General features: G+C 63.4%; 2 protein-coding genes across 19 annotated transcripts; one reads left to right on the forward strand and one right to left on the reverse strand.

Moving 5' to 3' along the window:
- Nucleotides 1-1,572: 1,572 nt before the first annotated feature.
- BIRC7 (baculoviral IAP repeat containing 7) lies at nt 1,573-6,773 on the forward strand. 13 transcript variants are annotated; one of them, XM_077952167.1, is made up of 10 exons: nt 1,573-1,792; nt 2,289-2,663; nt 2,767-2,943; nt 4,122-4,221; nt 4,609-4,690; nt 4,783-4,828; nt 5,371-5,442; nt 5,586-5,838; nt 6,019-6,264; nt 6,536-6,773. In XM_077952167.1, the coding sequence occupies exons 4-10, from the start codon at nt 4,203-4,205 to the stop codon at nt 6,742-6,744; spliced, it is 927 nt and encodes a 308-aa protein (XP_077808293.1). In that variant the 5' UTR covers nt 1,573-1,792; nt 2,289-2,663; nt 2,767-2,943; nt 4,122-4,202; the 3' UTR covers nt 6,745-6,773. The 13 variants fall into 13 exon arrangements, with proteins under 13 accessions (XP_077808293.1, XP_077808290.1, XP_028684536.2 ...); XM_077952164.1 differs by lacking the exon at nt 2,767-2,943 and having other exon boundaries at nt 1,591-1,792; nt 1,892-2,663; XM_077952165.1 differs by lacking the exon at nt 2,767-2,943 and having other exon boundaries at nt 1,599-1,792.
- A 283-nt stretch (nt 6,774-7,056) lies between these two features.
- Nucleotides 7,057-26,882, reverse strand: NKAIN4 (sodium/potassium transporting ATPase interacting 4). 6 transcript variants are annotated; one of them, XR_013400117.1, is made up of 8 exons: nt 26,755-26,882; nt 16,327-16,464; nt 14,789-14,869; nt 13,619-13,816; nt 10,274-10,334; nt 9,418-9,543; nt 8,835-8,919; nt 7,769-7,816 (listed from the first exon to the last, which is right to left on the reverse strand). XR_013400117.1 is itself a non-coding variant. In XM_077952171.1 (8 exons), exons 2-8 carry the CDS (start codon nt 16,335-16,337, stop codon nt 8,011-8,013), a joined length of 552 nt encoding a protein of 183 aa, XP_077808297.1. In that variant the 5' UTR covers nt 16,338-16,464; nt 26,755-26,876; the 3' UTR covers nt 7,875-8,010. The 6 variants fall into 6 exon arrangements, 5 of the variants coding, with proteins under 5 accessions (XP_015004106.2, XP_015004107.2, XP_077808297.1 ...); XM_077952171.1 differs by lacking the exons at nt 7,769-7,816; nt 9,418-9,543 and adding exons at nt 7,875-8,062; nt 15,803-15,866 and having other exon boundaries at nt 26,755-26,876; XM_015148620.3 differs by lacking the exon at nt 9,418-9,543 and having other exon boundaries at nt 7,057-7,816.
- Nucleotides 26,883-26,904: the final 22 nt, after the last annotated feature.

Below are 26,904 nucleotides of genomic sequence, written 5' to 3' on the forward strand. Positions count from 1 at the left end.
GCACAGGACCTCAGGGGGCGATCCCACCAGAGGAGCGGGGCTCGGCCTATGGCCCAGCTACCCCGAACTCCCCAGAGCTCCAGGGCCTTTCCTTCCATTTCCAGGAGTGACACCAATCTTGTCTCCTCTCCCAGCCCCAACCAGTGGGAAGAGAGGGTCCCATAACAGGCCATGGCAGTGGCCTGGGAGAGGCCACCCCTGCTGCCTGCCCACCTCAGAGGGTCCCCAGCTTGAGGATTCCGAGCAAACCTGGGTGCTGCATGTGTCCCTCCTCTGGAAAGAGCAGGCTGGAGATAGTGACCCCTCGTCCCACCTCCCAGGTGCACTGCGGGTGGACTGGGAACCAGGCAGCAAAATCCACCCAGCTTGAGGCCCGCGTCCTCCTGAAAGGGCCCCAAGCCCACACCCGGGGTGTTGCTGAAGTGACCAAAGGTAACCGCTGTGCTGAGGGGGCACGGGAGGACAGAGAGGGGGCGAAGTCATGGTACCCCAAGATCATCCCAGAAAACACGTTGGGAAGTTCTACTTTGTGTCTAGCCTGACTCCTTCTCCGGCGCCCAGGCCCTTTCCCGACAGACACAGCCCTCCCCTCCTATGTCCCTGAGCTTCCTGGTGCCTCTCCCTCTGCCCCCGGCAGCCCTGGCTTCTGTGCTGTATCCTCAGCAGGGCCTGGAGACACCCCAGAGGCCTTAAGAGCCACACCCTTCACTTTGATTTCTGCAGGAAACGAGGTGGCTCTGGGCCTTGGATAGGAAAGGGTTGGGGGTCTCGCTGGGGCCCAGCAACACTGACCTGAGTATGACCAGAACAGTCACCAGAGGCCTCCTGGGAGGGCGGGTGCAGCCCCAGCCCCCGCCGTGAGTAGGAGGAGCGGGGGCGGGTGTGAAAGTGTGGTGGGCAGCAGCGGGTCTATGCGGCTCAGCAGTGGAAAGTGAGCGGGCCAGGCTTCCAGGCGAGCTCAGGGACGGTTTTCACTGCAGCTAACCCTCTCCTGCCCGCCTGCACTCCCCGTGGTAACCAAAGGCCCTGCAGTGTGCGACTCCTCTTTATTCTTCCAAACTCTGTGAGCCTGCACGCTCCCATCCAGGACAGAACAGCAGGGGAGAGTGGCTGAAGGACGACAGGGGGCCTTTAGGGCCAGCTGGGTGGATGAGCTGAGTCTGCTAGGGTTGAGGGTTCAGTTGGGGGTCGGGGGGCATCAGTCGGGGGTCGGGGGGCGTCGAAGCCTGGGCCCCATCCAGCTGTCCTCTTTGTCCGGCCCAGGTGTCCCTGGGGTTCCTGTTGTGCCCCCGGCTTCTCTAGGGTTAAGTCCTCCTCCCCGTTCCCTCACTGTGGGGTTTAGCAGCATGGCCCAGCTGTGGAGTTTGGACTGGCAGTCGGGGTCACAGCAGACTCAGGAGCTCTGATTCCGGGGCCAACACTGAATGCTCCTCTTCTGGGGACATCAGCGCCTCTCCCTTGGCTACTTGGGGAGGCTGGTATGGAGGGAAGTGGAGGGAGAAGGAGGAGGTGGAGGGAGACGCGGGGAAGTGAGGGGAGGTGGGGGGAAGGAGGGAAAGAGGGAGGAGGGAGAAGGGGGAAGGGGAGGAGGAAGGAGAGGAAGAAGGAAGAGGAAGGGGGAGGGGGAGGGGGAGGGTAGGGCAGCTCAGGCCCTTCTGTCTGCTCTGATCTTCACGGCCTGAGGATAAGAGCTGCTCCCAGACCTGCGGAGGCCCCTTGGAGCAGAGGGATGTTTCAGAGAACACCCGGGTGACCTGCCTCCCTGCTCTGCATGACGCAGCACTAGGCCCCTGTGAGTCCAGCGTCACCCCTGCAAGGTGGGGGGTCATGGCCCCTGCCTGGACGGGCTGCGCAGCCCATCTGTCTTTACTTGGGCCTTCTCTGCTTCCAGAGGCTGCCCTGGGCGCCTGACCCTGGAACCTTCATCTCCAGCTCCCCAACCCCTCCCCCACAGCCCTGGGACCGGCGCCAGCCTGGGGAGGGGTCTCCATGCTCAGTTCCTTCCCGTCTTGTTCAAAGAGACACTGCCTGCCCACGTGCCATCAGCAGGATCCACAACCCTGCCAGGGGCCCCATGACACGCTCCCGCTGCACAGAGCATGTGACCCCAGAGGCCACCCTGGCCCGTTCCAGAAAGTGTGGGCCCTGGGATACTCCCCTCCCAGGGTGTCTGGTGGCCGGCCTATGCCTATCCCTGCTGTCCTGGGGTGAGCCCGGAGGTCAGGAGCTCCAGAAGGGCCAGCTGGGCATATTCTGGGACTGGCCATCAGCCCCCATTTCTGCTGCAGACCTGGTCAGAGCCAGTGTTCCCTCCATGGGGCCTGAAGACAGTGCCAAGTGCCCGCGCCATGGACCACAGCTGTGCCGCTGGGCAGCTGGTGACGGTCCCGCGCGGGAGCGCTGTGGACCCCGCTCTCTGGGCAGCCCTGCCCTAGGCCTGGACAGCTGCAGAGCCTGGGACCATGTGGATGGGCAGATCCTGGGCCAGCTGCGGCCCCTGGCAGAGGAGGAAGAGGAGGAGGGCGCCGGGGCCATGTCGCCCAGGGGGCCTGCCTTCCCCGGCATGGGCTCTGAAGAGCTGCGTCTGGCCTCCTTCTATGACTGGCCGCTGACGGCTGGGGTGCCGCCCGAGCTGCTGGCCGCTGCCGGCTTCTTCCACACAGGTCAGTCCCGGGCGGGGGGGCCTTCCTGCTGTGGGCCTGGGCACGATTCTGGACCCTTCCAGCCCAGGGCTCTGCCTCCTCCGTAGCATCCATCCCCCAACAGGAAGGGTCTGGCCGGATGATGGAGCAGGAGTCCTGCAAGCCCTTCAGTGCCCATGTGCTCCTGCCTGACACGCTCTCCCGGAGTCTCTGCTGGCCAAGTGTGTCAGACTGTGGGACATGAGGAGGGGCTGCCTCTGGCCATGGTCTGGGGGTCTCAGCTGTGGAGGCCACCAGCTTGGTGCGCAAGTACCTGTTTGTGATAGAAGTGGGTGGGGCTGACATTGCCTGGGGCCCTCACCGTCCTGCTGCTGGTCTGCACGGGGAGGGGAGGAGATGTTTAAGGAACAGGATCACGGTGACCAAGGCAGGCGTGGTCAGCCGGAAGGTCCTGGCAGCTCAGCCTGTGGGGAATTTCTTCAGGACCCAACCTGCAGCCACTGTCTGGTCTTCCCCAACTAAATCAAGTCCCCGGAGTACCTATCCTCGTCTTGACCTGGGCCCGCTCCTCGGCCCTACAGCTGGGGACCATGTGGTCAGACCTGAGTTCAGGTCCCAGCTCTGCCACTTCCGGGCTGAAGGACAGGGCAGCAGGGCCCACTGAGGGCTTTACGAGTACTGGCACAGCCAAGGTCATTGTCAGCAGTGGGCTCTGGGAGGGCACCATCCTGGTAAGGCTGGACCAACTTAAGACAGCTGGTCGGGGGGGACAGTGGCTGGGACAGTCAGGAGTCGTGGTGTGAAGGGGCAGGCCTGGCTCACCCAACTCCCTGGAGGTCCAAGGCTCAGCAGGTGAAGGTCAGGCAGGAGGCATGGCAGGTGCAGAGCCAGGGTCTTTGGGGCTGGTCGAGGTCCAGTGCCTGATGCAGCCCAAACCTGTGATGTCAGTGGCAGGTGATATATCGCATGCCTGCCGATGAGGGGACGGGGCTGTCAGGAGGTAGAGCGAGGAGGGGTCCCCCACCCCTAAAGGGAGGCATGAGTTCCTAAAACCAAGCCTGGCCCCAGACTGGCCTTCTAGGGCAGCCTCCCTTCTTCCTCTCGCTGGGACTCATCTTGGGGAAGCAGAGACCTGGGGAGGGGCTCTTCTGGCTCCTGAAGCCTCAGGGCTATAGATGTGCCAGGCCCTGGGGGGCCCCCACTGCTTACTCTGGGAACAATGCAAATGCCAGCTCAGTCCTTTCCTGAACATTCTCACCCATCCTGGCCGGCACCCCAGACACCCTTGTCCCCTTTTCACCTTTGATGCTAATGAGGTGCAAGAGTCCTCCCCCACCCAGCCCCCTGCCCACCCCCTCCTCCCTGTTGCCACCTGGGAGCTCCCCTCCAGTTGAAGCTCTCGCAGCCTTGGAAGGACGTACCGGGGGGGCAGGGGGCTGGCTGGGGCCTGGCTGGGGCCAGCATCTCTCCGCACCCCAGGCCAGCAGGACAAGGTGAGGTGCTTCTTCTGCTACGGGGGCCTGCAGAGCTGGAAGCGCGGGGACGACCCCTGGACGGAGCATGCCAAGTGGTTCCCCAGGTACCAGCTGTCCCTGTGGGGCCCCGGGTCTGATCACGGGTCAGGAGTGGGCCCCAAAGGGCTCTGTCGACCCAACACCAGGCCTGCTTTGCCTCCCTGGCCCCACAGGGCACTGGGGAGGCCCCTCTGTGGATGGTGCTTCCGGCCGGCAGGCACCCACTTTTCCTGTGAGGGCCCCTGTTCGGAAGGGCTGCTGGGGGCAGAAGTGCCTCTCCTGTGGGACTACCCTGAAGCCCCATGGAGGTGTCTCCAAGGCAGCCCTCCTCGCCCATGCCCACGGGCACTGCAGGGCGGCGGGAGGAGGGGGCCCAACCCCCGGGGATCCAAGGGCTTGAAGCGGACGGCGGGGGCCCTGAACCCCAACCTACATCTGTGGGGCATCTGCAGCTGCCAGTTCCTGCTCCGGTCAAAAGGAAGAGACTTTGTCCACAGTGTGCAGGAGACTCACTCTCAGCTGCTGGGCTCCTGGGTGAGCGCCACCTCCCCTCGGGGCTCCGGGCGCCAGTGGGGTCCTGCCCCTCCTATTTCCCCAAGGCACCGACAGTCTCTGGCTCCTTCCAGGACCCGTGGGAAGAACCGGAAGAGGCAGCCCCTGTGGCCCCCTCCGGTGAGAGCCAACACCCTACTGACTCCTTGGGCACCTGCAGCCTGTGCTTGGCCAAGGCCATGGGGTGTCCCCACCCTGCCAGACAGCAGGGAGAGTGACGGGCACGTGACCGGGTGTGAGGCTGCTGCCTGGGTTGGCTTCATGGGGGCTGTGCCGTGTGAGGTGGCGCGGGGCGGCAGGGGCCTCTGCCAGTGCCAGGTCCCCATTCTGCTTCTCCCCCAGCTCACCCCCTGGGCACAGCCCATCGCCCCTCGCCGCACCACCCCCAACAGTGCCCAGCACACAGTGTCTGCAGCCACTGCCAGATGGGCTGGATGTGCAGAGGGCCTTGGACAAGGGGCAGGCTCTCTGGTGGCCCCTCCAGGAAGCCTTTGGATCCTGTTATGCTGTGGGAGGGGTGGGAAGAAGTGTCGGGAGCGGGGGTACTCTGCAGTCCCTCCACTCCTGGCCAGAACTGGACCCCACAGGCTGCGGACCTGTCTCTGGGCCGGCCCGGCTTCCCCTTGGGAGCTAGGCCTCAAGTCCATCCTAACTGTCCACAGTCCCTGCCCCTGGGGACCCTGAGCTGCCCACGCCCAGAAGAGAGGTCCAGTCTGAAAGCGCCCAGGAGCCAGGTGCAGGCCCGGGACCCCCTGGGGTGGGGGCTGGGACAGGGGAGGGCTGATGGCACCTGGAGGGCTGGGTAACGCCAACCTTCCACAGGCCGAAGAGGGCAGGGGCCAGGGTGCGGGGACACTTTGCAGGCCTGTCCTCCTAGGGGGAGCCAGTCCCCCCCAGGCCCAGAGCGGGTGGTGGGTTCTTGAGCCCCCAGGAGCCAGGGACGTGGAGGAGCAGCTGCGGCGGCTGCAGGAGGAGAGGACGTGCAAGGTGTGCCTGGACCGTGCCGTGTCCATCGTCTTCGTGCCATGCGGCCACCTGGTCTGCGCTGAGTGTGCCCCCAGCCTGCAGCTGTGCCCCATCTGCAGAGCCCCCGTCCGCAGCCGTGTGCGCACCTTCCTGTCCTAGGCCAGGTGAGCGTCCCGGCACCACGCACAGCCAGCCCTCCTGCGGAGATGGCCCTGAGCCGGCCGTGCCCGGCCCTCCTGAACCCGGCAGGCCCTTCCCGGGTGGCATCGTCAGCCTGTCCTTACCCCGCTCACCAGGCCCCACTGATAGCACCCATCAGCCTTACTACCTGCCTTGACGCTTAGGTTGGGGCCTGGTCCTTCTCAGCACCATGCCCTGGCAGCCACCACAGCTCTGCCCGCCTGCGTTAACTGACGCCTGCTGGCTCCTCTCGGCCTTGATTTTCTTCAGTGGTCAAGGAAAGCCGGCTTTGGAGGCGTTTGGGGAAACAGAGTGGGCCGGTTTGGGCTTACACAAGCGAGACACCAGCCTGGCCTTAAACCGGGGCCAAGGCACGGTGGGGACGCCTGCACGGTGGGGACGCCTGCACGGTGGGGACGCCTGCATGGGACGGGGGCGTGTGAACCTGTTCTTAGAGAAGTGGGTGGGATGCCCCAAGCTGGCCGAGGGACAGGTGCTGTGACTGCCTTGGGGCTCTCCAGGGCCTCTGTAGTTACCCCCGGGATGTGTCTGAAGATCTTTTGGAGGGGACAACGTAGTCAGGCAGGGAAATCTGGGAAAGGGAAATCTGGTATCTGAGGCCCCTGGCTCAGTGGGCCCTGTTGGTAGCCATTGACTCACCCACCCCTCCTCTCCCTCTAGGTACCGTGGTCGGCCAGGTGGGCTGCAGAGTGGGCTCCCTGCCCCTGTCTGCCTGTCCTGGACTGTGTTCTGGGCCTGCTGAGGATGGCAGAGCTGGTGTCCATCCAGCACCCACAAACCCTGATTCCCTGACCACCGTCCAGGGTGGAGAAGGAAGCCCCTGCTTGGCATGGGGGATGCCTTTACTGTACCTGTTTGGATGCTTCTGAATAGAAATAAAGTGGGTTTTCCCTGGATGTACCCAGCAGCCTGTTCCAGACCACGAGCTGCCTCCCCACCGGCCCAATCTGACACAGGTCGCCACCTCTCCAGGCCGGCAGGGCAGCACCTGCCCAGGTCCAACCGGCTCCGGGCTGCTCCCCAAACTTCCCGCACTCCCGCAGACACCCCCTTCCGGGCCCCTCGCCTCCTTCCCCTCGCGCTTGTCCTCCAGTATTTTCAGGACTGTTGGAACAGGCAGGCCTCAGGCCCCACCTGAGATTGTACCCGACTGTCCCCCAAACTCGGCATCTTCCGGAGGGTGGGCGAGGGCCATGTTCCTGTTTATTTACCAACTTGATGATACCTGGGGGAGCCTTTGGGACTGTTTGCCCAAGACCCCTCTTTACAAGGATACCGCCCCCTTGTCACCACCAAGTGCCCTGCGGTATGCCTTGGGGCCTGGCTCTGCCGTTCTTGCTCAAGCCCAGCCCACACCCCAGGACTCCATCAGCCTCAGCTCCTGGCGGCTCTGGGGGTTCTTCTGGCACAAGTTTGGGGCTGGGCACCCTCCATGCTCAACTGGGGCCCTTGCCGCTTGCCGGGTCTCGGGGCTTACATTCTTGGGGCTCACATTGACTTCCTGGGGGGCTGTGCCGTTCCCGCCTCGCTGCGCCCCAGCAGCGGTGCTTGCAGCCCGAGGGTCCAGCGGCCCCAGCTGGGCACCTGAGAGAGGGGCTCCTCGAGGACACGACGGCCTGGGGGCAGAGCTGTGTCTCCCACGTTGCCGGAGGAGGTGGGCATGTGGGGCTCTGCCTTTTCTTCTGTATGCTTGCTTGTTTTCTTTTTTTTTTTTTTTTAAGAGAAAGGAAATTACAAACTCTCTTGAAGTTGTAGCTGGCTGTGGCTGCCGCCCTGGCTGATGTCCAGCACTTAGAACCCAGGGCAGGTGCTGCCAGCCACCTGGAGGGTGCTGGGTGGGGGTGCGTCCCAAGGCCTGGGGGCTCCTGTCATTGTCGCTGGTTGGTTGCTGAGGCTGGAGGCCGCAGGAGCAGGATCAGCTGTTTCCTCACTTACGCAGGCCTGTGGGGACAAGGTCAGAGAGCACCTGGGGGAGCAGGGCTGGGGCGGCCACTGGGGGCTGCCACCTCCTCCCCTTAGAGAACCTGAAATGGAACAAAGTCCAAGCAGTGATGGCTTCAGGCCTTTGGCAGAAAGGAGGTAGGTGGGGCTGAGGTTCTGGAAAGCAACCACTGCCTCTCCCTGTGCCGGGCAGGTCAGCGTCTTGTGCTTGTTTGCTGACATCTCAGTGGGGTCTGGGCTGTGGGGCTGGGAGTGGAGTGGGGGCTCGCCCAGGGGTGTACCTGGGTCCCTGGCTCAGGGCCTGCGTGTGACCCCACCCCTGCCCGGGTCTTTATTCCCCCGTTCTCTGACATGGGAGCTGGGCTCCTGCTACCTCGGACAGCCCCTGCCATGACAGCCCTCATTTTTAGGAGAGAAGGGCCAGGGGCTACCCAGGGGCCTGCCATCAGGTGTCTCTGGGGGCCTGGGCAGCCCAGGGGCAGTGCAGCCACCTATCCTGAGCCCCAAACTAGGATTGTGTACAGGGCAAGCTGTGTGGCAAAAGCTATTTCAGAGGAGGACAGCTGGGAGCCCCGGCACCCCACCCCAGGGTCTGGGGTTTGCAGAACTGTGGACACTGCCTTTCAAGAAACAAGTCTGGTTCTGCCAGACAGGAAACCAGGGCCCCAGCTGCCTGCCACGGAGAGACCCCTACGGCAGCCCCATGCCGCCCGCTGGGAAGTGGCTCTTCAGGACACCCTTGCGGCCCCTGACTCAGAGCCGACTCCTGGACCCAACCCCCTCCCACAGGCGCAGTCTCTGCTGGGCTCTGAGCTTCTGGGCTGGGAGTGGGTCCTAGGTCTCTGCAGCCCCAGTACCACCCCAGAGCCTGGCATGAAGCAGATGTTAGAAAAGTGAGGGTGGATGGATGGACGGATGGATGGATGGACGGACAGGCAGGCCAAGGAAGGCAGCCTCTTGCTGTGAGCGCCAGATTGGCCAGGCTGGCTGCAGAGCAGGTTCTGCCGGCCATACTTACAAGTACGCCTGCTTGGACAAGAGGCTGGATGGCTTTTCATTGACATGGTAGAGAGGAAATGGATCAAATCCACCAATGAAATCAACTGAAAGAAATCAAGACCCAAATAAAACCCACACAATGGAAAAGATGGCAGAGCGGAAAACAGGCCCAATCACAGAATGAAGCCCAAGGGGTCCCTGGGCCACAGACACGCCCCAAGTCCTGACACAACAGCAGAGGGGACACAGCCGGGGGACGGGGGGCATGGGACAGCCCGGGTCCTCTGGCCTGTGCGGGGACGGCCTCGGGGGACAGCAGAGGTAGGACAGCCCAGGTCCTCCGGCCTGTGCGGGGACGGCCTGGGGGGACAGCAGAGGTAGGACAGCCCGGGTCCTCCGGCCTGTGCGGGGGCTGCACTGTGTTCTGCCCTCTCCCACCACCCTCTGTCATGTTCAGTCATGGTGGCTCCCCTGACACTGTCTGCATAGCCAGCAGGCAACAGGGGCTTGCTGGACAAAGTCGATGCATTCTGAACTCCAGGTTCAAATGGGGTTCCCATCTTAAAATGTTTGAATGGAACCAGAGAGCGGAAGCTGTTTACCTCCTCCCAGGAAGCTGGCTGAGCCCTGAGTGATGGTTTAGGATCAGCGGCACAGTGGCTGAGGGATGCTGGATGCTGGGGACGGAGGCTCTGAGGGCGTCCCCTGCCTCTGGAATCAGTCCTGGTCTGAGGGCAGGGTGCCCTTTGACATGTGGACTGCTGACCCCATGGCCCCTGGGATCCTGGAGGCAGATGGCTTTGAACTGGATTCTGACCCCAGGGATAGTTCTGTCCATAGGAACCGTGGGCCCCCCAGGCACACCCAGACTCTGCTTGGCATCTGCCCTTCCCCACCCGGCTCTATCCTTCTCCACAGGGTCTTCCTGTGAGGCCACATCAGGATGAGGGGCCCAGCGAGGGCACCTGAGTGTGGACCACTCATGTTGCAAATCACAGGAAAGCTGATGGGGGCTGGCGAGCAGAGGGAAAATGAAAACCCTGCCTAGATGGGTCCAGGCTGCCACCGAGGGCCAGATGTGAGCGTCCCGGCCAGCGGGGCCTGGTTCTGAGCTGCCTGGAGGCTGCAGCGGCCCAGGACTTGGCAGGTCTGAGCTCAGACCTTCTACCTGTGGCCACTGCGGGGATCATGAGGACAGGCCTAGCCTGAAGCACAGGAGCCCTTGGACCTGGGGGACAGCTGAACCCTGGGGCCCCCAGGCCAGGACCTCTGCTCGTCTCTTCCCTGTGTGTAGTGAGTCCTCTTCTGCTCAGGCCTATAGTCGTGAGCAAGGCCCTGCTGGGCGTGGGGTCCCTCCCAAGAGGGGAGGTCTCTCTCCTTGCCCAGACAGGACAGACTAAGAGTTGCCACCTCTGTAGCAGTCTCCCACCCCGCTGCCTGCAGAGGCCCCATACTCACAGCTGTCCTCTTCCTCTGTAAACACGCTGACCACGTAGCAGCCACAGACAAAACCCAGAAGCTGAAAGACAACACAGGCGGAGGGTGAGTGTGGCCAGGCGAGCCCGCGGGGTGTCACCGTGGCGATACGGGCAGAGGCACCCGAGCACCCCTGACCACCAAGGCCCTGCCTCTCCTAGACCTCAGTTCCTCCTCTGTGACATGAGTGGGAGAGCTGACCCGTGGGCATCCTCAGCTCTCAAGTTCCAGCCGCACCCCTGCCTTCCGCCCCACCCCACTCAACCGGGTGGGGGGCAGGTGGGTGAGGATAATGGATATTGGGTGGGGAAGATGACCAGGTCAGCCTGAGGGGCTACAGGGAGTGGGGTGAGGCTGCAGAAGCCCAGGCTGGATGAACCCCAGGCCAGCCCAGTCCCAGCCCAGAGTCCCCTCGGGCCCCTGGCCTTTGGCCCCAGCCCACCCCAGCCAACAGCCACCAGGAGTTCCTCCCCCTCTGTGGAGCGAGCCGTCTGGGATTCTGGTTTTGAGCTCGGCAAAGTGCAGGAGAGACAGGCTGAGGCCTCGGGGTCCAGCAGGCAACTCCAGGCAGAGCTGGGGGCTGGCTGCTGCCTGTGGGGCAGGGGTCAAGCAGCGAGAGGAGAGGGACTGGGAGTCCAGGGCAGAGGACAGGCCACTGCAAAGCCCCACACACCTCGCAGACACCTGCATCCAGGGCCACTGAGGGAAAAAAGGCTCTGGCAAAGGGGGGCAGCGTTGCCACAGCCAGAAACACCAACGGCATGAGCGAGAGGGCCCGGCCAGGGTCACTCCAGGCCACAGACACCGAGGGAGGGGTTGGGGGCAGCCGGCCACAGTGGGTTTGTGACTGGAGGTGCCCCAGAACGAAGCAGGACACCTTCCTGGCTGCACCTCAGGCCGACCGCTGAGCAGCCGCGTGACCTCGAAAATTCACTTCACCTTCTGGTCTTGGTTTCTTCCTCCATAGACCTGGCCCAACAGCCCTCCGCGAAGGCCCCGGTCCCAGGGGAGGAGACAGGACATGCAGGTCAGGCCCCAGGGCTGGACATGCTTGGGTTCCGTCCCCCCGACCCCCACCCCATCGATACAGGCGAGCTGGTAGCTGCTTTCCTGGAAATCCAGCTCCTTTCTAGGGGTCAGTCAGGAGCCAGGAGACCTCTCTTACCACGAGGCAGGCAGACCTGTCTCCTTGATATTGAGACAAACTCAAGAAGCTGTCCCAAATGGCCATTTCTGGTTCCATGCCATGGCCAGGGTGGGAGCAGGGGTGAGGGTGGGCAACCTCCATGGCTCTTCCCCCCCTACTCCAAAGGAGCCCAAGACGCCCCCACCACGGAGCTGGCCGTGGTGCTGAACAGGCAGCCGAGCTTGGGGAGCCATTGGAAGACGCCCCTTCCAGCCAGTGCCCCCCTCCCGGGGACCTGTAGGCCGCCTCTATCCCACACCCCCGTGCTCCCCGCCCTTCACACCACCGCCTCCTGCCCATCCTCCTGGCTCCAGCCCCAGGTCCACCCCAAAGCTCTCCACTCTCCCTGCTGCATGGAGGCCTGGGATCTGCAGACCCTGCCCTGCGCCTCACGCCCAGAGCCTGGCCTTGTCGGACGACTCTCTATTGCTACCATCAGCACAGCTGGGCAGGGGTCAGCCAAGCCACCAGCCTCTCCCAGACCCTCCAAAGCAAAGAGCAGGGGGGCTGTGCTCCTAGTGAGGACTAGCTGGCTGGAATTTAGATCCACATCCTATTAAAGAAATTCCCATCCCTGGGAGTCAGGATAAAAGCCAACAGCAGGCCCCATCTCCCCAGCCACGCGTAGCGCTCACTCCTCCAGCCTCGGCTCCCACAGCCACCCCGTCCGAGAGAATCTTCATTTGTTCCCCTCTAGCTTCCTTTTGTTGCCTTCTCACAAAGCCTAATCTCAGGAGCTTTGATGTGCACACTTGGGACATTGGCTCTTTCTCCTCCAGTCGCATGCACCTGGGTTCCACACATTTTGGGGGCAACTGGGGCCCCCCTGTGCTTCGCTGAGTGGCTGTGGTGGGAGAAACAGGCCCTGACTAGCACTGGCAGGGTGTGTCTGTAGCCCCTTGCTACGGGGCAGCACCTCCCTGGCCTGAATTCCTGCAGGACCAGAGCAGAGCCCAGGAAGGAGCCCAGGGAGCTCACGAGGCCACCCATACTGTCACGTGTTCTCAGGCCATGGGCCCCTTCGATTTGGAATTCAGCTTCCACCGCCAGCTGCTGGCCACAGATCCTCGCTCCTAGAGGCCCCATGTCCACCTGGTGTGCTGCATTGACGCCAGCGTGTGCACCAGGGAAAGTCAGGGAGCCTTGAGATCAGTCACAAGTTCCTCCGGCGATGGCACCAATCGTGCTGCAGTCACATCGGCCCTGCCCCAGGAGCTCCTGAGGTGAAACGCTGACCAAGCATCCTCCACACGCCCGTCTCAGCTTTTGCCTCCTTCTTCTGAGCACTTCGAGGAAGGCACTGGCACCATCTGCGTTTTATAGAAGTGGGAGCTGAGGCACAGGGAGGTTGCTAGGCTCACGGAGGTGGTACAGTGGGGAAGGGGCCTCGTGGCCAGACCAGGAGCAGCACTGTAGCCCCTGTTCTCCACCAAACCGAGCAGGGCCGGAGAGGACAGCAGAGTCCCGTTCCCACACAAGCAACAGCTGCTCCTCAGCCCCTCCCGGGGCACAGAATCCCTGTCCAGGCTGCAGAATCTGTGTCCGGGGCCGTGGGATCCCTGTCCAGGCGGCGGGATCCCTGTCCGGGCCGCAGAGTCCCTGTCCAGGCCGCGGGATCCCTGTCCAGTCAGACCTGGGTCACGTGGCGCCAGCTTTGCCAAGTGCACACTCCAGTTCCAGACAAGGCTGAGGGGCTTCTTGCCGGCCCAGCCTCAGGCTCTGTCCACTTCCCATGACTGGCATGGGCTTGGGGCAGCCGAGGGAACAGGCTGGACACGCATGGATGGGTTTGTCAGGAAGATGCTTGCCGCTCCTCCTTGGGGCCGTGAAAGCCAGAGGCGGGGTGTCTCGGCCTGATCCGAGTCCTTCCCACTCCCCACAGCAAACACCACGCTCAACTTGAGAAAGGGCCTGGGTCGGCCCCACCTGGGGGAGGTGGTTTGCAGAGGAGGCAGAGGTGCCAGCCACATGGGAGCCCACCCGTGATACCTTAACCTCTCCAACAAGGGTGGGGATGAGGAAGGCAGAGACAGGCCTGAGGCCTGGTCAGCTGGCCCCGCCCCAGGGAGATGAGCCCCCAGCTCCGTGTCTCCTCCCTCATCAACCCATCCCCACCCCAGGCCCCCTTACCCCATGCTCACCGCAATCAGGATCTGCAGGCCGCTGTGTAGGGCCTCCACAGAGCTGGGCTCCAGGGCACAGATGGCACCTGACACCAGGGCCTGGCCATGGGGGTCCCCGAGGCCAGCTGCCGGCACCTCCTCGTGCAGACAGCCCGGCCAGTGCTCATGCCACCAGGAGCGATGCTGGGAGAGGCTGAAAGTCAGTAGCTCACTGTCCTGGGGGTGAGGAGCAGGAGCAGGGCTGGTTAGCGCCAGGAGGTGGCTGGCCTCACCCACTGCAGCCTGCGGGCATGCCACCACAGAGAGGCAAGGGGAGGTCCTCTCCTCCCGCCTCCCCTGTCCTCCCACTGCACCCTGTCCCCAGGGCTCCAGCAGTGGTGGGGAAAGGAATACCAAGGCCCTCCCAGCTGCTCTTATGCCTGCCCTCGACCCACACACCTTCTCCTCCAGGAAGGCCTCCCTGCCCAGACCCCAGAACTCGCTCTCAGGGGCACTGGGTCCCTTCCTTGTGTCTCTGGCCAAAGCTGCCATGTGACATGTGTCTGCCTCAGGACAGTCTCCCCGGCTGCAGCCCCAGGTGTGGCTCCGGGAAGCGGGGGCCCGTCTGCCTGGCTGGGCACCTGCCTTAGTGCCCACCTGTGCCACACCGGCCAAAGCAGAGAGCCCCCGGGGGAGACAAAACTCCATCCCACCCTGGCTTTAGAACTAACCTCTGAACTGCAGGCAAAGTGCCTGAAACAGCCTCAGTCAGGGTCGGCTCAGCGATGACCCTCCACCTCGTTTCCCCTGGTTCCCTGCATTGCAGGAGGCACGAGGCTTTACCAGCCTGGAGGGTTGGTCGGGCTGCCACAAAGGACCCCACGTGGCCCCAGGAGGGTGGTGTCCATTCACCTGCACATCTCTGCCAGGGTTTGCCCTGCTCTGAGGCTCCTCTTCTCCAGCCGGAGCCCTCTCACTTGCCAACACCCACAGACGCCTTTCATTCCCCAATCAAATCACTGGTCTCTCCCCAAACCTTTACTGAGTCACCAACTACAGACCAAGGCTGTTCCGGGTGCTGGGGACAGAGCCATGCACAGACAGCCCCTGCCTCAGACGATGGATGAAGAGAAAACAGAGGGGGTATTACACGGGGCCCGGCCAGGACCCCAGGGAACGACCTCGCACTGCCTTCTGGTCTGTACTCACCTGTGAGAGGCCCCCAACTTCCAGGTAGAAGCAGATGATGAAGATGTTCCAGGTGACCCAGATGGCTGTCCACACCGTGTACTAGGGAGAGGGGAGGACAGGGCGGCAGCTGAACGAAGCTCCCGGGCACACCTGCTCGCACCTAGCCCCCGGGGGAAGGTCCATGATCGCACAGGAGGGGCGGCCTCTGCTCCCGAGTCTGGTGGTCCCTGGATGCACAGCGTGGAGAAAGGGGTCCCCCATGCCCACCCTGCGACAGGTCTCAGAGCTTTCCCACGTGGGCGCCCCAGGAATGAGGCGGTGGGACAGTCAGCTCGAGGGAGCCCCGGCGCAGGTCGGCGTACGGACAGAGCATCTCCAGCTGAGCTGCCACGGCCTGTCCTCACCTCACCGGGCAGACGTTGCACACGGACAGCACAGGCCTCCCCTGCAGAGCACCCCGAAAGCCACCCCCAAGAGAGTGCCCCAAGGAGCTGCCAGCTGCCTTTGTAAATGAAGTTGTGTGGACACAGCTACCCCCATCTGTGCACACACAGCCCAGTTGCTTTTGTAAATAAAGCTGTGTGGACACAGCCACGCCCATTTGTGCACACACAGCCCAGCTGCTTTTGTAAATAAAGTTGTGTGGACACAGCCACGCCCATTTGTGCACACACAGCCCAGCTGCTTTGTAAATAAAGTTGTGTGGACACAGCCACGCTCATTTGTGCACACACAGCCCAGCTGATTTTGTAAATAAAGCTGTGTGGACACAGCCACGCTCATTTGTGCACACACAGCCCAGCTGCTTTTGTAAATAAAGTTGTGTGGACACAGCCACGCTCATTTGTGCACACACAGCCCAGCTGATTTTGTAAATAAAGTTGTGTGGACACAGCCACGCCCATTTGTGCACACACAGCCCAGCTGCTTTGTAAATAAAGTTGTGTGGACATAGCCACGCCCGTTTGTGCACACACAGCCCAGCTGCTTTTGCGCTGGAACTGCACGGGCCACAGCGCCTGAGGTATTTACCATCTGCCCTCTACAGGAAAAGTCACCGCAAACCACTGGTCTGGACCGATTACTTGGTTCTGCACTGAATGAAAACGCTGACTGAGCAGAGACATTTTTCTGAACATTCTTCCAGCTTCTCCAGAGGATGCAGCAAGGACAGTATGGCCAGGGGTCTGCTGGGGTCCACGTCCCACCCTGGGCTTGAGGCAGTGATTTTGTTCCTGTTTTCCTATCTGTAAAGCAGGGATCACGGCAGCACCCATATCCCTGGCTACTGAGGGGATGAGTTTGTGAAGGCCTTCAGTGCCTGGGGCTCCCCAGTACGTGCAGCTGCTCCTACAAGCAGCGCCGGAAAAGCCCCTCCGTCCGAACCAGAATTCTAGATGTACACCAGCAAAGAGGTCTGAACCCAGGGGTCTGGGTTGGCGTTTGTGGGGTGTTCAATGGTGTCCAGGAAAATAGGGCAGGATGGTGCCACGGGAGCCGCCATCCTGGTCACCCCAACCCACCTGCCCATAAAGGGGTCCGGGCCCAAGACTCACCACCACCACATAGCGTGGCCGGTACTGGATGGTGCCAAAGAGTCCCAGGATGATGACGACGATGTGGGCGAAGTTGGCCAGGATGGGCACCCACTGGTAGCCCAGGAAGTCAAACACCTGCCTCTCCAGGGCGGTGACCTAGGGGCAGGGCGGTCGCTGTGAAGGGTGGACCTGAGGGAGGCCCCAGGCCCGCCAACCAGTGCCTGGGCCAAGGTGACGGGCACTCAGCCAGGACTTCCTCCCCAGACCCGCCCACCACACCTTTGTTTGACGAGGGACACCAGGGCCCTAACTCCTGCTCCATGACCTGTCCAGAGCAGGCACTGGGCATCTACTGTGTGCTTGGCTCTTCCAAGAAAAATCCCCAATCAGCCTGACAGGCCCCTGTGTGTCCCCACCCGTCCCCATGCGTCCCCACATGTCCCCGCGCGTCCCCACGTGTCCCCGCCTGTCCCCGCTTGTCCCCGCCCCCATGTGTCCCCGCCTGCCCATGTGTCCCAGCCCGTCCCATGTGTCCCCGCCCGCCCCCGTGTGTCCCCGCCCGCCCCCGTGTGTCCCCGCACATCCCCGCCCATCCCCACGCATCCCTGGGCAAGCGTTCCTCCCTTGAGTAGGCCCCATCCCCTCCGTCCCCGGTTTCCTCATCTGGAGAACAGGAACACCGGGGGCTGTTCTAAATCACGAATCGTAGGGCCAGGTGACAGACACACAGACGGCCCAGAAAACACCACTTGTGGGGGTCAGATGGCCGGGAGGGACTGACGCGGATCCATAGGGGTACCGGACGCCGAGGCCCCAGCCTGCCACCTGCATGTCGGCCTTGGGGACAGCGCTGGCAAGGCCGCTTTCTGGCAAGCAGGCGGTCTCCCCTCCACTTCAGGACATTACAGGACTCTGTGGAACTGGCCCTCCCCACAGGGCCGAGAGGGAACCAACGACGGGTGAGGGAAAAGCGCCTGAGGAATATAAAGTGGGTATTTTATATTTAGGAAACCAAGAAAACCTGAGCAAAGCCATGACCAGGGTGCTAACTGCAAGGAATGGCGCACTCGGCCCCACCCGTCACCAGCTCCTTCCCACGTGCTGGTGAAGCACACCCCAGAGAACAGAAGATGCTGCAGAACCCACCCCACCCCCACCCCAGCCGCCCCACCCCCACCCCATCCCCCATCCCAGTCATCCCATCCCCCACCCCACCCCACCCCAGCCGCCCCACCCCCACCCCAGCCGCCCCATCCCCACCCCATCCTCCATCCCAGTCATCCCATCCCCCACCCACCCCACCCCCACCCCAGCTGCCCCATCCCCACCCCACCCCCACCCCAGCCGTCCCACCCCCACCCCAGCCGCCCCACCCCCACCCCAGCCGCCCCATCCCCACCCCAGCCTCCCTATCCCTCACCCCAGCCTCCCTATCCCTCACCCCATCCCCATCCCAGTCACCCATCCCCACCCCAGCCTCCCATCCCAGCCACCCAGGGGCCAGAGCTGCGCCATGCTCAGGACAGCCACGGAGCATCCAGGGAGGACCGGAAGGGACTGGCGTGTGCTGGAAAGGCAGTGACAAGCGACAGCAGCGCGGCTGGGGTGAGTGCCATGGCTGCACTCTGTGGATTTCACTGCAGGCACTGGAGGGGCTGAGATGCCATGAGTGGCCTCCGGGCCTCTGGCCTGGGGGGTGGGATGGGAAGGGCACCCAGAAAGGTTGAGCCCTGAGGCAGGGGAGAGTTCTAGAGGGCCTGGGCACCTCCTCACGGTGGGGGAAGTGGAGGCTGGATGGGCTGAACCAAGAACAGGGCCAAGCCGGGAGGGCACCGGGGATGCCGGGTGGTGGGCGGCCCAGGCTCTAGGGGCAGCCTCCATCCCTGCCTGGTACAGCTCCTCAAACCGTGCCTGGGGCACAGCGGGCAGGGTGGGCCGTTGTGGATCTGCCCCATGGTCATGCCGCAGGGAAAAGGAGGCCTAGCCTGACTCCATTTCGTCCCAACCCCTGACCCACAGTGGTGTCCTTCAGGTTATCTGCTTTTGCCCTTTCTGCACGTAGGCCAAGCTCACGACGGGAGGAATTCAGCTTGGTTTACCTTTCAAGCAAGGACGACCAGAGCCCCTTCCCGAAACCACCCTGGAGAACAGGACCTGGGCAGGGTGTGCACACAGGCAGCAAGGCTGTGGATCTGGGCCCCGTGACCTGGCCCAGGATGTGGGGGCTACAAGACTGCACCCACCCACTGGTCCTGCCTCACAGTGAGTCCAATTCTGCCCACGGCAGCTTTCACCCGGCCCTGGCCCTCCAGCTGTAGTGTGGCTCCAGTGAGAAAGCTGGGCAGGTACGGAGCCCAGCACAGAGCAGGTGCTCAATAAACGCCAGGAGCGGGGTACTGTGAGGACACCAACTGGTCCATGGGTTGCAGGAAGCAAGATCTGGCAAGTGATGGTCTGGGGAGCCAGGCGGGAGGCTGGGGGGTTGGGGAGCCAGGCAGGAAGCTGGGGGGTTGGGGAACCAGGCGGGAAGCTGAGGGGTTGGGGAGCCAGGCGGGAGGCTCGGGGGTTGGGGAGCCAGGCAGGAGACTGGGGAGCGGGGCGGGAGGTTGACCACTGGCAAGGAGCCTGGGAGCCTCCCTCAGGCAGCAGAGGCTAGTGGCCTTGGAGGGAGGAGGTGGGAGTATGGCCCCCAGGACACTGAGGCAAGAGAGAGGGTCCAGCTAGCCTGGCCTCCCTGTGGAGCCGCCTCATTCTTCAGCAAATCATCTCCAGCGAGAGTGGAGGCCGCAGAGGTCTGTCATGGCAGGTGGTTCCTTGGAAAACCCTTTTCCAACACAAATTGCTCAAAGCCACACCCTCATCTGTGGGGTGGCCGCTGGTGAGAAGCCACACAGGGAAGCTGAGCTCACTCAGGGGCCAGGGGACTCCACTCTCCTAACCCTGACCCCCAGTTCCTGCCCTCCCAGCAGCCACCTCTTTGGGACCCCTTGGGCCACGGGAGCCAGTGCACCCCACAGATACCCACAGGGACCACGTCTCCCCCACAGCTGTGGCCTGGTGCCCCACCAGGCTTGGAGCTCAGGACAGTGAGGCCCCGGGGCTTAGAGACCCACACTTCGCCCCCTCCCTCTCTCGTGTCATGGATGCCAGATGTGAAGCCTGAAGACCAACAGCCCCCTGAAACGACAGGATGGCAAGAGCCAGCCCCCCGAAACTACAGGAAGGCAGTGGCCAGCCCCCTAAAACTATAGGAACTATAGGAAGCCCCCCATGACAGGAAGGCAAGGCCTGGCCCCCCAAAATCACTGGAAGGGAGGGGCCAGTCCCCCCAAATTATAAGAAGGCAGGGGCCACCCCAAATGACAGGAAGGCAGAAGCTGGCCCCCCAAAACCACAGGAAGGCAGGGGCCAGCCCCGAAGCCGCCTTCCACCCAGCCGCGGAGAAAGGGTGAGAAGGCGCGGGAGCTTGGGTCAGCAGGCTTCAGGCAGGTCCCGACGGGCCTACCGGGGTCCCAGGTACAAAGGACACAGAGGCTCACGGACAGGGAGAGGACAGGCCCTGGACAGCGAGGCGGCTCCCGGAAGGTGTCAGAGCAGGGGGCGTGCACGCCGCACTGGGGCCGCTCACCCAACGCCGGCACCTGCCGAACGCCCCGCGTGGGGTGGTGCTGGCCACAGCGGAGGCCACTTTGCAGGGCCTTCACCACATCACTCAGCAGGACGGGCGGCCACGGAGGCTTTGGCAGAGAACGGCGGGATCTGAGCTACGTTTTAGAGACGGTCCCAGGCCCGTTCTGCTCTCCCCCAACAGCCCAGACCAGACCCCCATTCCAGCTCACAGGCTCCCCACAGACAGCAGCGCACAGCAAACCTGTCCCTGCCTGTCCCGGCGGGACAAGCAGACGCTTTTAGGACCTCCTTGGCTCTAGCGCCCCCTGCTGATAAGATTCGGAATCTTCCTGATTTCACAGCAGCAAACAAGGCCCCACATCCCCAGCGTCAAGCCAAGGCCCCCAGCCGACCAGGGTCTCCGGGCTGCCCCAGGCTGCCCCTTCCCGAACCGGGCGGAAACCACCCTCCCGAGCTGCCATGGCTCTCTGCGCCCTGGGAAGCTAGCTCGGGCCATCCGTCCAGCAACCCACCAGCCCCTGGAGAGGCTGGGCCGTGGCCTGGACAGGGGCGGAGCCCTCCCATCACCCTGAGGATCTGTACCTGCCTCCCCAGGCGACCGCTGATCCCCAAAAAGGGGTGTTCGCTGTCAGGACTGGTCAGGGACTCCCTGGGGCCAACGACCTGACACAGGCCAGCTGGGGGTCCTTCCCTGACCCCACTCTTCCACTACCAGATGTCAGCCAGGAGGCAGGGTGCAGGGGACTTGTCTGTCCTCCCCGTCCATCCCACTGAGCTCCTCCCAGGCAGGGACCAAGCTCCATTGTGCTCAGTGGGGACAGTCAGAGACGGAATCACTGACTCAGGCTTCGGGGGACGGGAGGGGCCGCAGACGAAGGCAGAGCAGGCCCCAAGGCAGGACACAGGTTGTCCAGGAGGCAGCCCGAGGCAGCTTCAGGTGCCTGGAACCCACGAGTGCTGGGCTTCACTCACTCCGCACCTCGGGCTCCTCGTCTGTGAAACGCTGGCGCCTCCATAGCTGGACGTAGCTCCAGCCTCATAACCGTGCCCGGCAGAATGAAGTGCCAGCCGCTGCCGGCTGCTGTGGCTGTAGCAGCACACGTGTGCAGAGTCCCTGTGTGCAGCCTCAGAGCTGGTCTCACCCACACCCACGTGACCCTCCGAGGAGGCCCCAGTGCCCGTCCACAGGCCCTCCACGCACTCCGAGTCCTGGGAATCTGCCCGTGTCCTCCACAGGAAGGGGATCCTGTCCACAGATGCGCCCACGGCGGCGTGATCTGCCAGGGGGCGGGGAAGACTGGAAATGTCCAATTTTGACAAGCCAGGTGCTGTCACGTGAGGACAGTGACTCCAGGCAGCCAGAGGGCCTGCCTGGGACGCAGACGGGTCAGACGACATGTGGTGGGGACAGAAAGGCAGAGGCCACGTCTGCACAGATGGCCTCAGAGCTTCCCTGCCGGCCCCTCCCAGTCCTGCAGTCCGCAGATGCCTCGCAGCCCTCGAAGGGAAGTTGTTCTTTCTGTGATCTCCGGACTTCCCCACAACCAGAGCCCCCTCAAGCTAGGACCCCTGCCTGGGTCAGCTCTGGGCCTGGAACGCAGGGTCACTGAACCCTGGAGTTTGATGGGGGGCGCTCAGTGGTGCCGGGACTGCTGGCCTCACAGCCTGAGGGGACAGACTGAGCAAGCTGCTGCCCAAACTCACCAGCCGGGCAGATCCAGCTCCCTGCGTCGTCCTCCTGCCACACCAGGAGGATGGGGTGTGAGCCATCACCCTGAGACCCCAGGCTGGCCCCTCCTGAAAGCAGCCCAGGTCCCACTCCCATGGAGCTTCCAGACCGGCTTCTTGGTTGCGGGGGTTCTCCAGGGTCAAGGCTTGGCACCCGGACAAAGCCCCTGGCCTCCCAGGTGTGGCCTCTTCCCCACCCTGCCTCCATCCTCCGTCCTCCGTCCACGGACATCGAGCTCTTCAGGCTGTGCTGGTCAAAGGTGGGGCCCAGGGCCTCCCTGCTCACCCATGTCCTCCTGTCTGTCCTGGGCCATCTTAGGCACGGCCAACCTCACCCAGCTCCATCCCCCAGCCCTTGCTGCCAGCAAAGGCTCCTGATGAAGAGGACGGGCAGGCACAGCCCATGGAGGCTATAACGGACTCGCAGAATCACTGAAACCCACAAGACAGCCTCCTCCAATGAGACCCCCACCCCGCCCTGCTGCCCAGCACTCCCACAGTGCCTTGTCTCCTGAGGGAGACCACCACACCTGCTGCGACCCCGGGGAGGGGCAGCCCCTTGGGAAATGACAGCTCCAACAGCCCTGCTTGGGGGTGGACCCAACACCAGGCCTCACATGGCCTCAGATGGCCTGACCACCGCCACCTTGGAGAGACCTTCTCCTCAGCCCTGTTCTCCTGTCCGGGAACCCGGGGTGCTGGGGGCGCCTGGGTCAGAACCAGACCCACAACTCTCCTCCCTGAGCTTCCGTGCAAGGCGGGTCAAGAAGGACAGAGAAGTTACCCAGGGCACCCATGGGGGTGGGGGGCCCAGGGTCCTTCCCCTGCGTGGCGTCCCCAGGGCTCTGTGAAGGGGGCGTCACAGACAGTTTCACACTGGAGTCACAGCTGAGACACCAACAGGTCTTAACAGTCACCTATCAACGAAGACAGTAAACAGAGCGCGTCAGGCAAACCGAGCAGGCCTGAAACGGCACGGAAAACACCACTGGCCACGAAGGGCCTCAAGACTCACCTCCACCTCCTGGGAATAAAAGGCCCAGCAAGTGCCCGCTGCACCCGATACCTTCTGCAGGAGAAGCCACCCGACAAAGACCTGGGGCAGGGCTCGTGTCTCGCTCGAGGCCTCGCTAAGCGGGTGAATTGCCAAAGGCACCCCAGCCACCTGGCCGCCCCCCAGCAGAGGACAGAAACAGCAGCAGAGGCCTAGGGGGCTGTAAGCTGCCTCCATCCAGCCGGCTCTCCGCTGCGGATGTCTGTTCCCCCGCAGGATGGGGCGCCCGCAGCCCCGTCACCCATCTCTCCCCACATCCCCTTGAGATACAGCCGGAGCCCTTCACTCAGGTCATGCGGCCCCGTCCTTCTGACCTCTCACCTCTACCCCTGCTGCCCCTGCGCCACCCACATCACAGGCGGCATCTTCTCAACTCCTGGGACAGCCAAGCTCCCACCTCACTCAGGACTCAGGGTCTGTGCCCGTGCCATGCCCACCCACCACCAGCACCTCAACCCCATCCCACTCCCCACAGCACCGCAGCCTCTGTCCACGCCTGCCCACGCCTGCCCACGTCTGCCCGGCGCAATCACGCGATGACCTATGTGCTGCTTTGCTCACGTCAATCATCGGTGGGGGCTCATGGAGGGCAGGGTCTGCCTGTCTCTGCAGATGCCGCCAGCCTGGGCACTGCCTGGCATGGAGGGCATGCTTTCCCTAAGGGCAGGGCCCAGCTGTCTGTGTTGTGGTGGGGCCCCAGAGCCCGGGGAGGCCGGCTCATAGGAGATTCTCAATTGCGTACATATTGGGAAAAGATCCTGGTACTGGAGGGCAGAGGCCACAGAGAGCCCCAACCCTGGGCAGTGTCCTGGGCTTGGGGGCTCAGCCTGAGTTCTCGGTGGCCCCCATGGACAGTCTCTACGGAGAGGCCGTGTGTGAAGCCTTGGCCACGGAGGGCTCAGAGACTGGATGGTCCCACACTCATGGGCAGAGGAGGCTCTGGCCAGGTCCAGGTGGGTGCAATTTCACCAGGCTCCAGTGACTTGGGTGTTGCCATGGGGAGGGGCACCAGGTGGAGGGACAGGCTCCAGCAAAGATCTGGAGGCAGGTGGTGGGGGGCGGAGGAAGAGAGGGGGGGCGTGAAGGGCCTGCACTGTAACGGGTGCCACCTGGGACAGGACACATGTGCACGCTCACACGCCTTGCAGGCAGAGCTGGCTGACAGTATCTACTCTAGACACAGAGTTAAGATTAAACTCTTGGCCGGGCGCGGTGGCTCACGCCTGTAATCCCAGCACTTTGGGAGGCCAAGGCGGGTGGATCACGAGGTCAGGAGATCGAGACCATCCTGGCTAACACGGTGAAACCCTGTCTCTACCGAAAATACAAAAAATTAGCCAGGTGTGGTGGTGGGCGCCTGTAGTCCCAGCTACTCAGGAGGCTGAGGCAGGAGAATGGCATGAACCCAGGAGGCGGAGCTTGCAGTGAGCCAAGATCTCGCCACTGCACTCCAGCCTGGGCAACAGAGCGAGACTCCATCTCAAAAAAAAAAAAAGATTAAACTCTTAGTCCCAGGCCTCCCCATCCTGCCCAGAGGACGCTAACCTATGAGGAGGGATGTCTGCCCTACCGGAGCCCCGGGGGAAAGGTATGTGAACCCCCCAAGGGGGGCAGTTCTTGCCCTGGCCCACTTCGCCTACACAGGGCACAGTCCTGTGAGGTCTGGGCTGGCAGCTGGGATGAGCTGCACATATCGGCTAAGGGGTCTCAGCCTGAGGAGCAGCCTCAGGTCAGGCTCCGGAATGGAGACCCTGTAGCACGAGCGGCAGGGAGCGTCGTCTTCATCTCGAAGCCAAGGCTCCCAGAGGCTCAGGGCTCCATGACATGTGGCCACATGCGTGAGCAGTGAGTCTCATGCCACCATGGAAGTGGGTGACCCTGGTGGCCCTGCCAGTACCCAGCCCCAAACCCCTTCCTGAGCCTTTGGCTCCTGGGGTCTCCTCAATGCAGCAGGGCGGAGCCTGGGAATCGGACGCGGCACAGCCCTGCTCAGAGCTGGCAAAGTTCACACTGATCTTTGGGGAGAAAGGCTCCCAGAAGATACCTGGGCCCTTTGACCTGAAGCTTGGTAACACAAAATTCTCAAACTTGTCAAAAAAAAAAAGAGGGGGGCTACCCAACCCACCCCCATCCTCCCAGGTCCCCCACCCGCATGCAGTGACTAGAGCTGTGGTCAAGGACTCTTCTTGCCCAAGGCAGAGGAGGCACAGTGGGCTGCCAGATTGCCAACCTGGCCAGGACAAAAGGCCTTTGACAGCTCCCTGCTGCGATTCAGCAGTGACCCTAGAGGCTGGCCTGAGGGGACACGACTCTGCCCAATCCCTGGAGAGTCCCCAAGTCTGCTGGGGAAGCCTGTGGCCCTCAAGCCAGGGTGACTCTTTCCCCCTTGGCTGCAACCAAATTTCCGAGGGCCTGCGTGTGCGCCCTGCATCTGTCTACCGTCCACCGCAGAGATGAAACAGGGACAGGACTCCACCTGCCCCTCTGCTCCCCGAGGTCACATCCGACCAGCACAGTTGTGCCTCACTCTGCACCTGACACTGGAGCATCCATTTCTCCTGCCCAAACCCCAGCACCATCAACCCCAGCACATTCTCACACCACCTTCAACAGATGGAAACCAAGGTCACCAGTGTCCCCCAAAACAGCCTCGCTTTCTGACACCCAAACACCACCAGCTGCCACTGGCCAGGCTCCAAACTGGGGTACCAGCCAGGCTGGTGCCTGTCCTTCATGTGGTCAACCGACGGGCATTCGAGTCTTCAAGTGGACCACCCTTGCCCTCCACATTCCCACTTCCAGCCCCTCCCCACCCAGTCTCCTAAGGGACTCCTGCCACTGAGGAGTCACTCACAGAAAGATACCAACTCTTTCAAGGCCTGAGATGGTCCTTGGGCCCCCAAGCCTGTTGCAGGGCCTCAGGTTATCTCCGCAGCCCTAGCGAGCCTCCCAGGAAAGCTCCGGAAGCTCCTTCCTTCCTGGAGGAAGGAGGAAGGACACGATGCCTCCTCGGCCGTCCCCAGGTCCGCCCGCAAGCCTGTGCCCCTAAGCCGAGGACGGGACACCCAAGCTGCACAGCCACGGACTCCGAGGGTTTTGCGGCTCAGAACTCTGAAACTGCCCCTTCTGGCCCTACTAGCTCCAGGAGGAGGAGGGGGGCGCGCAGTCCAGCTGCGCTCCGCAGCCCACAAAGCATCGTTTCCTTTTTAAGACGGGAGACCCAGGGCCCATTAGCATCGAAGCAAAGCAGCCTCTCGAGCCCGGACTGCGAGGCCTTTGTTCAGCCCCCTCCCCCCTCCCCCGAGGACAGCGGGCTCCGGGAGAGAATTCGCCTCCCAGGCGTCCCAGGGAGCTTCGGACTCGGGGCAGAATGGAAACTTGGCCGAGGGAGCCCCGGCCAATCCCGACACAGAAGACGCCCGCGCTGCGCCCCGGGCACGGGCTCCAGCCCCTTCTCGCCCCCGCACCGCTCCACGCCGGGCGGAATGGGGGGCAGCGGGGGCGGGCAGGGTCGGCAGGCTCGCGGGTGGGCAGGACGCTCTCACCCCCCGCCCCCCACACTCGCAAACTCGCAGGCACAGCCTCCGTCATCGCCCCACCCGGCTCTCAGAATCCGAACTTGGCCGCTCACTCGGCGCCCGGGGCCGGCTGCGGGACACGCTCGTACACATAGAGACACGCGCGCCCGGGGGCGCACACGCCTCTCCCGGCGATGGGGTCCAGGCGGCCCCGCCCGAAGGCTTCCGTCCCGCCCGCCCAGCCAGCCGCTCCCCGGCACCTGTCCCCGTCGCTCCGGACTCGCGGCCGCCCCCCGCGCGCGCCCACCGGGGACGGGACCGGGCGCCGCGGTTCCCCACGCCGCGCAGGCGACACCACCTTCGGCCGCAGCAGCCTGGGGTCCGAGGCGTCCGCGTCGGAGCTGTCGCGGGACCCAGCGAATGGGCCCAGGAGCGGAGGGACTCGCCGGGACCCCGCAGCCGCCGTGGGTCGGGCACCCGGAGCTCCAGGAGGCCCGCAGAGGGGTCGCCACTCACCAGCTGAAAAGTGCAGAGGACGATGAGCGCGCAGCGGCCGGAGCAGGAGCCCATGGTGCCCGCCTATACAGGAGGCCTCCGGGTGCCCCGCGCTCGGCCCCCGCCGCCGCCCCGCCTGCTCCCCGCGCGCTGCAGCCTCGGCCCCGCCCC

This window comes from Macaca mulatta, chromosome 10 (assembly GCF_049350105.2).
Source record: "Macaca mulatta isolate MMU2019108-1 chromosome 10, T2T-MMU8v2.0, whole genome shotgun sequence".
Taxonomy (NCBI): domain Eukaryota; kingdom Metazoa; phylum Chordata; class Mammalia; order Primates; family Cercopithecidae; genus Macaca; species Macaca mulatta.

Bases quoted from the DNA above. Each gene is read 5' to 3' on its own strand.
- NKAIN4 (XM_077952169.1), bottom strand. From the start codon at position 26,808: ATGGGCTCCTGCTCCGGCCGCTGCGCGCTCATCGTCCTCTGCACTTTT. The intron at 16,465-26,754 runs GTGAGTGGCGAC...CCCTGCCCCTAG, and splicing joins TCCTCTGCACTTTTCAGCTG to GTCACCGCCCTGGAGAGGCA. The intron at 8,063-8,834 runs GTAAGTATGGCC...CTCCACTCCCAG, and splicing joins TTGTCCAAGCAGGCGTACTT to CCCCACAGCCCAGACCCCAC.
- BIRC7 (XM_028828703.2), top strand. From the start codon at position 2,075: ATGACACGCTCCCGCTGCACAGAGCATGTGACCCCAGAGGCCACCCTG. The intron at 2,664-4,121 runs GTCAGTCCCGGG...TCCGCACCCCAG, and splicing joins TGCCGGCTTCTTCCACACAG to GCCAGCAGGACAAGGTGAGG. The intron at 4,691-4,782 runs GTGAGCGCCACC...GGCTCCTTCCAG, and splicing joins CTCAGCTGCTGGGCTCCTGG to GACCCGTGGGAAGAACCGGA.